General features: G+C 49.5%; 1 protein-coding gene across 1 annotated transcript in view; it reads right to left on the bottom strand.

Moving 5' to 3' along the window:
- The window catches only part of cd79a (CD79a molecule, immunoglobulin-associated alpha), a 28,794-nt gene extending 22,743 nt beyond the window's left edge, over positions 1 to 6,051 (bottom strand). Inside the window, exon 1 of the mRNA XM_078207083.1 lies at positions 5,928 to 6,051. Within this exon, the coding sequence (XP_078063209.1) occupies positions 5,928 to 5,991 (64 nt within the window). The 5' untranslated portion in view covers positions 5,992 to 6,051. The remainder of the gene's footprint in view (positions 1 to 5,927) is intronic.
- Between the last annotated feature and the right edge of the window lie 6,364 nt (positions 6,052 to 12,415).

The raw sequence follows: 12,415 nt of genomic DNA, 5'->3' as shown, positions 1-12,415 counted from the left end.
AAAGCCACATTGTCTATCACAAGTTAACCGATGCCTTTCCAAGTGAAGATTAACTTTTTCCTGTAGAATTTTCTCCAATAGTTTCCCGACCACTGACCTGAGACTCACTGGTGTGTAATTTCCTGGTTCATATTTGCCACCCTTCTTGAAAAGTGGAACCACATTAGCCATCCTCCAGTCCCCTAACATTTTCCCCAAGGCCAGAGAGGAATTAAAAATTTGCATCAGAGCCCCTGTGAGTGCCTGCCTCGCCTCCCACTGAGCCTGGGATGCAATTCAGCTGAGCCTGAGGATTTGTCCATTTTTAAGCCTCCAATACAAAGGACAAAGAACAAAGAAAATTACAGCACAGGAACAGGCCCTTTGGCCCTTCAAGCCTGCACCGACCATGCTGTCCGTCTGAACTAAAGCCTCCTACTCTTCTGGGGTCTATATCCCTCTATTCCCATCCTATTCATGTATTTGTCCAAACGTCCCTTAAAAGTCACTATCGTTTCTGCTTCCACTACCTCCCCCGGCAGCGAGTTTCAGGCACCCACCACCCTCTGTGTAAAAAAACTTACCATGTACATCTCCTTTAAACCTTGCCCCTTAAACCTGTGCCCCCTGGTAATTGACTCTTCCACCCTGGGAAAAAGCATCTGACTATCCACTCTGTCCATGTCCCTTATAATCTCATAGACTTCTATCAGGTCGCCTCCGTCGTTCCAAGTTTCTCCAACCTCTCCTCATAGCTAATGCCCTCCATACCAGGCAGCATCCTGGTAAATCTTTTCTGCCCTCTCTCCAGAGCCTCCACATTCTTTTGGTAGTGGCGACCAGAATTGAACACTATCCTTAGAGATGGGATTTACGACCATTTAGAAAGATGCAGATTAATCCGGGATAGTCAGCACGGATTCGTGAAGGGCAAGTCGTGCCTCACAAATTTGATTGAATTTTTTGAGGAGGTTACTAAGTGTGTTGATGAAGGTAGGGCAGTTGATGTCATATACATGGATTTTAGTAAGGCGTTTGATAAGGTCCCCCACGGTCGGCTTATGATGAAAGTGAGGAGGTGTGGGATAGAGGGAAAGTTGGCCGATTGGATAGGTAACTGGCTGTCTGATTGAAGACAGAGGGTGGTGGTGGATGGAAAATTTTCGGATTGGAGGCAGGTTGCTAGCGGAGTGCCACAGGGATCAGTGCTTGGTCCTCTGCTCTTTGTGATTTTTATTAATGACTTAGAGGAGGGGGCTGAAGGGTGGATCAGTAAATTTGCTGATGACACCAAGATTGGTGGAGTAGTGGATGAGGTGGAGGGCTGTTGTAGGCTGCAAAGAGACATAGATAGGATGCAAAGCTGGGCTGAAAAATGGCAAATGGAGTTTAACCGTGATAAATGTGAGGTGATTCATTTTGGTAGGACAAATTTAAATGTGGATTACAGGGTCAAAGGTAGGGTTCTGAAGACTGTGGAGGAACAGAGAGATCTTGGGGTTCATATGCACAGATCTCTAAAGGTTGCCACTCAAGTGGATAGAGCTGTGAAGAAGGCCTATAGTGTGTTAGCTTTTATTAACAGGGGGTTGGAGTTTAAGAGCCGTGGGGTTATGCTGCAACTGTACAGGACCTTGGTGAGACCACATTTGGAATATTGTGTGCAGTTCTGGTCACCTCACTATAAGAAGGATGTGGAAGCGCTGGAAAGAGTGCAGAGGAGATTTACCAGGATGCTGCCTGGTTTGGAGGGTAGGTCTTATGAGGAAAGGTTGAGGGAGCTAGGGCTGTTCTCTCAGGAGTGGAGGAGGCTGAGGGGAGACTTAATAGAGGTTTATAAAATGATGAAGGGGATAGATAGAGTGAACGTTCAAAGACTATTTCCTCGGGTGGATGGAGCTATTACAAGGGGGCATAACTATAGGGTTCATGGTGGGAGATACAGGAAGGATATCAGAGGTAGGTTCTTTACACAGAGAGTGGTTGGGATGTGGAATGGACTGCCTGCAGTGATAGTGGAGTCAGACACTTTAGGAACATTTAAGCGGTTATTGGATAGGCACATGGAGCACACCAGGATGATAGGGAGTGGGATAGCTTGATCTTGGTTTCAGATAAAGCTCGGCACAACATCGTGGGCCAAAGGGCCTGTTCTGTGCTGTACTGTTCTATGTTCTATTCTAAATGCAACCTAACTAAGGTTCCATAAAGCTGCAACATGACTTGCCAACAATACCTACTCACTTCCGATGTTAAACTGCTCGAGGTCCTCTCAGGCAGGAATAGAGGGATATAGACTGTGTAGCGGCAAAAGGTCCTTAGTTTCAAAAGGCGTCATGTGTCAGCACAGGCTTGGTAGGCTGAAGGGTCTGTTCCTGTGCTGCACTGTCCTTTGTTCTCTGTTCCCTTTTCCTGAATTATGTACCTGTGTTCTCCGTTTCCTGAGTGAAGACTGATGAGAAATATTCATTTCACCCTTCCAATGTCCTGTGTCTTCACCCACAGTTTGCCCCCTCAGTTTCTCATGGGCCCAACTCGTTTCCTGGTTAACCTCTTCCCCTGAATGTCTTTATAGAATATCATAGAATTCTCCCTCATCTTGTTCGCAAGTCCTTTTTCATGCCCCCTTTTGGCTCTTCTAATTGTCTTCTTAAGTTCCCTCTTGCACTTTCTATATTCCAGTTGAATTTTTCCCTTTGGACTTGCCTTTCTCTTCTTTCCTTTCCAGTTCTGAATTGTCCTAGACATCCAGGGTTCCCTAAATCTATTGCTTCTACATTTCTCCCTAAAGGACACATGTTGGACCTGTACTCTCCCCATTTCCTTTTTGAATTCCCTCCACTGCTCCGCTGTAGACTTTCCCACAAGGAGCTGTTCCCAGTCAAATTTGGCCAGATTCTGCCTTATTTTAATAAAATCTGCCTTCTCCCAATCCAAAGCTATCCTTTTGCAGGACACTTTTCTCCTTGTCTATAACAATTCTGAACTGTACTGTGTTGTGGTTGCTATTGCTAAAATGCTCCCCCTCTGCCACATCAAACACTTGTCCGGTTTCATTCCCCAGAACTAGCTCCAGCACTGCTCCATCCCTTGTTGGTCCTTCTACATATTGATGCAAAAAATTCCCCTGAATACGCCCTCCAAACACCTTGACACAACAACAATCCCAATTGATGTTGGTGAAGTTGAAATTGCCCAGTACAATTATCCGATTATTATTCGTACTCACCTCTATGAACTGTCTACATGATGTGGAGATGCCAGCGTTGGACTGGGGTAAACACAGTAAGAAGTCTCACAACACCAGGTTAAAGTCCAACAGGTGTATTTGGTAGCACAAGCCACTAGCTTTCGGAGCGCTGCTCCTTCATCAGGTGAGTGAGGAGTTCTGTTCACAAACAGGGCATATAAAGACAAAAACTCAATTTACAAAATAATGGTTGGAATGCGAGTCTTTACAGGTAATCAAGTCTTAAAGGTACAGACAATGTGAGTGGAGAGAGGGTTAAGCACAGGTTAAAGGGAGGTGCATTGTCTCCAGCCAGGACAGTTAGTGAGATTTTGCAAGCCCAGGCAAGTCGTGGGGGTTACAGATAGTGTGACATGAACCCAAGATCCCGGTTGAGGCCGTCCTCATGTGTGCGGAACTTGGCTATCGCTGAGTCGCTGAGCAGAGACTGATAGCCAAGTTCCGCACACATGAGGATGGCCTCAACCGGGATCTTGGGTTCATGTCACCCTATCTGTAACCTCCACAACTTGCCTGGGCTTGCAAAATCTCACTAACTGTCCTGGCTGGAGACAATACACATCTCTTTAACCTGTGCTGAACCCTCTCTCCACTCACATTGTCTCTACCTTTAAGACTTGATTACCTGTAACGACTTGCATTCCAACCAATATTTTGTAAATTGAGTTTGTGTCTTTATATGCCCTGTTTGTGAACTGAAATCCCACTCACCCGATGAAGGAGCAGCGCTCCAAAAGCTAGTGGCTTTTGCTACCAAATAAACCTGTTGGACTTTAACCTGGTGTTGTGAGACTTCTAAACTGTCTACATATCAGCTCCTCTATTTCCCGCTGACTCTCTGGGGGCCTATAATACACCTCTAATGAATTGGCTGCCCCATTTATGTTCCTAAGTTCTAGCCATGAAGCCTTGTTAGAAGATCCATCCAAGATATCATCTCAGTTTGTGTGTTTGTGTGAGAGTGACATTGTGTGTGTGTGTGTGTGTGTGTGTGAGTGGTGATGTATCAGTGGGTGTGGTGTGTGTTTGCATGAGAGTGACAGTATGTACACATTTGTGTCAGTGTGTGTTTGTGCATGTGCGTCAGTGTTGGAATCCTTATGGAAGTGTCAGAGTGTGAGTGTAAATGTGACAGTGTCTGTGTTTGTATATCAGTGTGAAAGTATCAGCCTGTGTAAGCGTATTAGTATGTGTGTGTGCGTGTGTGTGTGTGTGTGAGGGGTGGGGGTGTGGGCGAGAGCGTGGGGGATTAGAAGTGTAGGGGAGAGAGGGTAAGAGTTGGGTGGGAGGGGCTATGGAAGTAGGGGGAGGGGTGGGGGCAGAATAGGAGGTGCTGGAGAGGAGGTAGGGGAGTAAGTGGTAGGGGTAGGGGAGTAAGGGGTGGGGAGCAGGAGGGAAGGGGTACAACTAGGGGTTGTGCTGGAATGGTGCAGGAGTAGGGGAGTGGGAGGGGAATGGAGTAGGGGGAGGAGTGGAGGAGGTATGAGAGAGGGGTGTGAGAGGGAAGGGGGAAGGGGAGGGGGTTAGGGTGGGGGGAGGGGGGAGGGGCTGCGGTTAAACTCAGCACCTTCTCTTTGGACAGTGAAAGAGGGTAAATGTTTGAGGTCGGATATGAAAAGGACGATGTAAAGACACAGGGACCCTCAAGTGCGGAATTTAACACAAGGCAGGACAGAACGTATGATCAATGTTAGCTCAGCGCCTGACCTGGGCGTCCCGTGGGTGTTCTCCACTCACACAGTGATCATTCAAAACACCAGAAACTGTGGATACCTGACCAGCAATGAGAAAGTCCTGGGGTCAGTACTGAGCGAGTGCCGCACTGTCAGAGGGTCAGTACTGAGGGAGTGCTGCACTGTCAGAGGGTCAGTACTGAGGGAGTGCTGCACTGTCAGAGGGTCAGTACTGAGCGAGTGCCGCACTGTCAGAGGGTCAGTACTGAGGGATTGCTGCACTGTCAGAGGGTCAGTACTGAGGGAGTGCTGCACTGTCAGAGGGTCAGTACTGAGGGAGTGCAGCACTGTCAGAGGGTCAGTACTGAGGGAGTGCTGCACTGTCAGAGGGTCAGTACTGAGGGAGTGCAGCACTGTCAGAGGGTCAGTACTGAGGGAGTGCTGCACTGTCAGAGGGTCAGTACTGAGGGAGTGCTGCACTGTCAGAGGGTGAGTACTGAGGGAGTGCTGCACTGTCAGAGGGTCAGTACTGAGGGAGTGCTGCACTGTCAGAGGGTCAGTACTGAGGGAGTGCCGCACTGACAGAGGTGCTGTCTTTTGGTTGAGGCTTTCGACCTTCTCTCATGCTGCTGTTTGCTTCTTTTCTAATGTCGAGACCAAAATTGTGCACAAGGCTCTAACTGAGTTCTGAAAAAGGTTTCTGGAGACCAGAACTGTGCACAGGGCTGTGAGTGTGGTCTAACCAGAGACACTGAGGATGAATTCTATGTGGAGTTCTCCGAATGTAGTCTACTCAAGAGATGGTCGAAGTTGAATTGAGTCGAGCTCTCGGAGCTCCCTCACAGCCTGCGATCATCGCATTGCCATACTGATTTTTAGGCTGTCTTTTTTACAGTGGCATTGGCTTGACTGGCAGCTCAGTGACTGGCAAACCGTGCTCCTGATCCAAACCAGGGTGCTGCAGAACACACTTTCCAAGACCCTCCCCGTGACCCTCGTCCACACAGCCCCTCCCTCGCACTCACCATCAGTGACAACTGTCATCAACAGGAGCCAGGCCACCCGAGCTTGCACCGTACGACTCGCCATCCTGATCGCAGCAAAAACCAGCGCAGTTCGATCTGCCCGTCAGAGAGCGTCTCCAGCGCACTGTCGGTGTGCCAGTGACCGAGGGACAGCGCCCTCCCATGAGACATGGGCGGCAGGATGTTTACTGCTCTGCGCAGTCACGGCACACTGCCCACCACAGATGGTTCCCAACTTCCTCTTTCTTCCATCAGTCAAGCAGAACGAAGATGCTAGAACCTCCACTGAGAGCGATTGATAAATACCGACTGTGGGGCTGGTCACCCAACCCGGACCTGCCCCAGCAGTAACACAGAGCACAGTGTAGAGGGAGCTTCACTCTGTATCTAACCCCGTGCTGTACCTGTCCTGGGAGTGTTTGATGGGGACAGTGTAGAGGGAGCTTCACTCTGTATCTAACCCCATGCTGTACCTGTCCTGGGAGTGTTTGATGGGGACAGTGTAGAGGGAGCTTTACTCTGTATCTAACCCCATGCTGTACCTGTCCTGGGAGTGTTTGATGGGGACAGTGTAGAGGGAGCTTCACTCTGTATCTAACCCCATGCTGTACCTGTCCTGGGAGTGTTTGATGGGGACAGTGTAGAGGGACCTTGACACTATATCTAACCCCGTGCTGTACCTGTCCTGGGAGTGTTTGATGGGGACAGTGTAGAGGGAGCTTTACTCTGTATCTAACCCCGTGCTGTACCTGTCCTGGGAGTGTTTGATGGGGACAGTGTAGAGGGAGCTTTACTCTGTATCTAACCCCATGCTGTACCTGTCCTGGGAGTGTTTGATGGGGACAGTGTAGAGGGAGCTTTACTCTGTATCTAACCCCGTGTTGTACCTCACCTGGGAGTGTTTGATGGGGACAGTGCAGAGGGAGCTTTACTCTGTATCTAACCCTGTGCTGTACCTGTCCTGGGAGTGTTTGATGGGGACAGTGTAGAGGGAGCTTTACTCCGTATCTAACCCCGTGCTGTACCTGTCCTGGGAGTGTTTGATGGTGACAGTGTAGAGGGGGCTTTACTCTGTATCTAACCCCGTGCTGTACCTGTCCTGGGAGTGTTTGATGGTGACAGTGTAGAGGGAGCTTGACTCTGTATCTAACGCCGTGCTGTACCTGTCCTGGGAGTGTTTGATGGGAACAATGTAGAGGGAGCTTTATGTTGTATCTAACCTCGTGCTGTACCTGTCCTGGGAGTGTTTGATTGGAGCCATGATGTGGAGATGCTGGCGTTGGACTGGGGTAAACACAGTGAGAAATCTCACAACACCAGGTTAAATTCCAACAGGTTTATTTGGTAGCACAAGCCACTAGCGTTCGGAGCGCTGCCCCTTCATCAGGTGAGTGGGAGTTCTGTTCACAAACAGGGCATATAAAGACACAAACTCAATTAGCAAAATAATGGTTGGAATGCGAGTCTTTACAGGTAATCAAGTCTGAAAGGTACAGACAATGTGAATGGAGAGAGGGTTAAGCACAGGTTAAAGAGATGTGCATTGTCTCCAGACAGAACAGTTAGTGAGATTTTGCAAGCCCAGGCAAGTCGTGGGGGTTACAGATAGTGTGACAAGATCCCGGTTGAGGCCATCCTCATGTGTGTGGAACTTGGCTATCAGTCTCTGTTCAGTGACTCTGCGTTGTTATGTGTCGTGAAGGCCGCCTTGGAGAACACTTACCCGAAGATCAGAGGCCGAATGCCCATGACCGCTGAAGTGTTCCCCAACAGGAAGAGAACAGTCTTGCCTGGTGATTGTCGAGCGGTGTTTATTCATCCGTGGTTGTAGCGTCTGCATGGTTTCCCCAATGTACCATGCCATGGGACATCCTTTCCTGCAGCGTATCAGGTAGACAACGTTGGCCGAGTTGCAAGAGTAGGTACCGTGTACCTGGTGGATGGTGTTCTCACGTGAGATGATGGCATCCGTGTCAATGATCCACCACGTCTTGCAGAGGTTGCTGTGGCAGGGTTGTGTGGTGTCGTGGTCACTGTTCTCCTGAAGGCTGGGTAGTTTGCTGCGGACAATGGTCTGTTTGAGGTTGTGCGGTTGTTTGAAGGCAAGAAGTGGGGGTGTGGGGATGGCCTTGGCAAGATGTTCGTCTTCATCAATGACATGTTGAAGGCTCCAGAGAAGATGTCGTAGCTTCTCCGCTCCGGGGAAGTACTGGACGATGAAGGGTACTCTGTCCACCGTGTCCCGTGTTTGTCTTCTGAGGAGGTCGGTGCAGTTTTCCGCTGTGGCGCGTCGGAACTGTCGATTGATGAGTCGAGCGCCATATCCTGTTCTTATGAGGGCATCTTTCAGCGTCTGGAGGTGTCTGTTGCGATCCTCCTCATCCGAGCAGATCCTGTGTATACGGAGGGCTTGTCCGTAGGGGATGGCTTCTTTAACGTGTTTAGGGTGGAAGCTGGAGAAGTGGAGCATCGTGAGGTTATCCGTGGGCTTGCGGTACAGTGAGGTGCTGAGGTGACCGTCCTTAATGGAGATGCGTGTGTCCAAGAATGCAACCGATTCTGGAGAGTAGTCCATTGTGAGTCTGATGGTGGGATGGAACTTGTTGATGTCATCATATAGTTGATTCAGTGATTGTTCACCATGAGTCCAAAGGAAGAAAATGTCATCGATGTATCTAGCGTATAGCATTGGTTGAAGGTCCTGTGCGGTGAAGAGGTCTTGTTCGAACCTGTGCATGAAGATGTTGGCATACTGAGGTGCGAATTTGGTCCCCATGGCTGTTCCCTGTGCTTGGATGAAGAACTTGTTGTTGAAGGTGAAGACATTGTGGTCCAGGATGAAGCGGATGAGTTGTAAAACTGGCAGTTGTCGGCGTTGAGTACTGAGGCCGTTGCAGCAATGCCATCATCGTGGGGGATGCTGGTGTAGAGTGCCGAGACATCCATTGTGACGAGGAGCGCTCCTGGTTCAACTGCTCCATGTGTGCTGAGTTTCTGTAGGAAGTCCGTAGTGTCGCGACAAAAGCTGGGGGTTCTTTGTACAATGGGTTTCAGGATGCCCTCGACATAGCCGGAGAAGTTCTCGCACAGGGTCCCATTGCCCGATACGTTGGGACGGCCGGGTGTGTTTGCCTTGTGTATCTTCGGGAGGCAGTAGAGATCTCCAACGCAGGGAGTACATGGGATGAGAGCACGGAGAGTGCTCTGAAGGTCCGGATCAAAGGTCTTGATCAGTCTGTTGAGTTGACGGGTGTGTTCTTTGGTTGGATCTGCGGGTAACTTTCTGTAGTGTTCCTCGTTAATCAGTTGTCGGTACACTTCTTTGCAGTAATCCGTTCTGTTCAGTATGACGATGGCCCCTCCTTTGTCTGCTGGTTTGATGACAATGTTGCGGTTGGTCTTGAGAGCGCGGATGGCATTGTGTTGGGCTTGGGTGATGTTTGGGGCTGTCTTGTGAGTGTGGCTGATGAATCTGGCATTGATGCACCTCCTGACGGCTTGGGCATACATGTCAAGTCGAGGGCAGCGGCCTTCCAGAGGAGTCCAATTCAACATGTAGGAGACTTCAACATGTCATTGATGAAGACGAACATCTTGCCAAGGCCATCCTCACACCTCCACTTCTTGCCTTCAAACAACCGCACAACCTCAAACAGACCATTGTCCGCAGCAAACTACCCAGCCTTCAGGAGAACAGTGACCACGACACCACACAACCCTGCCACAGCAACCTCTGCAAGATGTGGTGGATCATCGACACGGGTGCCATCATCTCACGTGAGAACACCATCCACCAGGTACACGGTACATTCTCTTGCAACTCGGCCAACGTTGTCTACCTGATACGCTGCAGGAAAGGATGTCCGGAGGCATGGTACATTGAGGAAACCATGCAGATGCTACGACAACGGATGAATGAACACCGCTCGACAATCACCAGGCAGGACTGTTCTCTCCTTGTTGGGGAACACTTCAGCGGTCATAGGCATTCGGCCTCTGATCTTCGGGTAAGCATTCTCCAAGGCGGCCTTCACGACACACGACAACGCAGTCACTGAGCAGGGACTGATGTTGGACTTTAAAACCTGTTGGACTTTAACCTGGTGTTGTGAGACTTCTTACTGTGTTTACCCCAGTCCAACGCCGGCATCTCCACGTCAGGGACTGATAGCCAAGTTCCGCACACATGAGGACGGCCTCAACCGGGATCTTGGGTTCATGTCACATTATCTGTAACTCCCACGACTTGCCTGGGCTTGCAAAATCTCATTAACTGTCCTGGCTGGAGACAATACACATCTCTTTAACCTGTGCTTAACGCTCTCTCCACTCACATTGTCTGTACCTTTAAGACTTGATTACCTGTAAAGACTCGCATTCCAACAATTATTTTGCTAATTGAGTTTGTGTCTTTATATGCCCTGTTTGTGAACAGAACTCCCACTCACCTGATGAAGGAGCGGTGCTCCGAAAGCTAGTGGCTTGTGCTACCAAATAAACCTGTTGGACTTTAACCTGGTGTTGTGAGACTTCTCATAGTGTTTGATGGGGACAGTGTAGAGGGAGATTTACTCTGTATCTGACCCCGTGCTGTACCTGTCCTGGGAGTGTTTGATGGGGACAGTGCAGAGGGAGCTTTACTCTGTATCTAACCCCGTGCTGTACCTGTCCTGGGAGTGTTTGATGGGGACAGTGTAGAGGGAGCTTTACCCTGTATCTAACCCCGTGCTGTACCTGTCCTGGGAGTGTTTGATGGGGACAGAGTAGAGGGAGCTTTACTCTGTATCTGACCCCGTGCTGTACCTGTCCTGGGAGTGTTTGATGGGGACAGTGCAGAGGGAGCTTTACTCTGTATCTAACCCCGTGCTGTACCTGTCCTGGGAGTGAGATTTTGTTTTATCCAATCCCCCTAACCTACACATCTTTGGGCACTGAGGGGAAATCATTGGGAGGGTGGGGGGAAAGTGATGGAGTGACCCGAGACGGGAAAATCTCACTAACTGTCCTGGCTGGAGACAATACACATCTCTTTAACCTGTGCTGAACGCTCTCTCCACTCATATTGTCTGTACCTTTAAGACTTGATTATCTGCAAAAACTCGCATTCCAACCATTATTTTGCTAATTGAGTTTGTGTCTTTATATGTCCTGTTTGTGAACAGAACTCCCACTCATGTGATGAAGAAGCAGCGCTCCGAAAGCGAGTGGCTTTTGTTACCAAATAAACCTGTTGGACTTTAACCTGGTGTTGTGAGACTTCTTACAGTGTTTGATGGGGACAGTGTCGAGGGAGCTTTACTCTGCATCTAACTCCATGCTGTACCTGTCCTGGGAGTGTTTGATGGGGACAGTGTCGAGGGAGCTTTACTCTGCATCTAACTCCATGCTGTACCTGTCCTGGGAGTATTAATGGGGACAGTGAAGTGGGAGCTTTACTCTGTATCTAACCCCTTGCTTTACCTGTCCTGGGAGCTTTTTAGCCCCAGTATTATTCTGGAGAATCTGCACTTCAGCCCGTTTGATGCCTGGATGGAATGGGCTGTTAAAGACCTTGGTCATTGCCGTGGCAAGTGGCCAGATGAGCTCAGACGGGAGCTACAGGAATGTTGGGCTGCTGCTCCAAATTGCCAATGGAAGGCATTTTGAGCCAAAGTAAGATTGTTTTCGGCTCACACACGCTCCGGCTGCTGATAGCCTTCCCCTATAATTAGCTTTGGATGTAAGAGCAGGAAAGCCCCTCAGGAAGAGAGCCAGCGGAGCTTTCTTCCCGTTTCCATCTGAAAAGCTGCAAAATCAGGCTTTGGTTCCTGAGGATGGAGCTCTCCCCTTTGCGGAGAAAGGGATTCAGTGTGGGTGAGATCAGGACTATTAATAACGGGTCACAAACCAATCTCCCCAGACTCAGCCTTCAACAGGCCAGAGCTGAGGACATGTCGGAACTTTACTCTCCTCCTCACATTGCTGGGCTGTCAGAACGAATAAACAAACTCATTCAGACACAGCCAGCACGGGGTTAGATACAGAGTAAAGTTCCCTCTGCACTGTCCCCATCAAACACTCCCAGGACAGGTACAGCACGGGGTTAGATACAGAGTAAAGCTCCCTCTACACTGTCCCCATCAAACACTCCCAGGACAGGTACAGCACGGGGTTAGATACAGAGTAAAGCTCCCTCTACACTGTCCCCATCAAACACTCCCAGGACAGGTACAGCACGGGGTTAGATACAGAGTAAAGCTCCCTCTACACTGTCCCCATCAAACACTCCCAGGACAGGTACAGCATGGGGTTAGATACAGAGTGAAGCTCCCTCTACACTGTCCCCATCAAACACTCCCAGGACAGGTACAGCACGGGGTTAGATACAGAGTAAAGCTCCCTCTACACTGTCCCCATCAAACACTCCCAGGACAGGTACAGCACGGGGTTAGATACAGAGTGAAGCTCCCTCTACACTGTCCCCATCAAACACTCCCAGGACAGGTACA

This window comes from Mustelus asterias, unplaced genomic scaffold (genome assembly GCF_964213995.1).
Source record: "Mustelus asterias unplaced genomic scaffold, sMusAst1.hap1.1 HAP1_SCAFFOLD_2041, whole genome shotgun sequence".
NCBI classification, from domain to species: Eukaryota; Metazoa; Chordata; class Chondrichthyes; order Carcharhiniformes; family Triakidae; genus Mustelus; species Mustelus asterias.
This window is presented reverse-complemented; position numbering and strand designations above follow the sequence as displayed.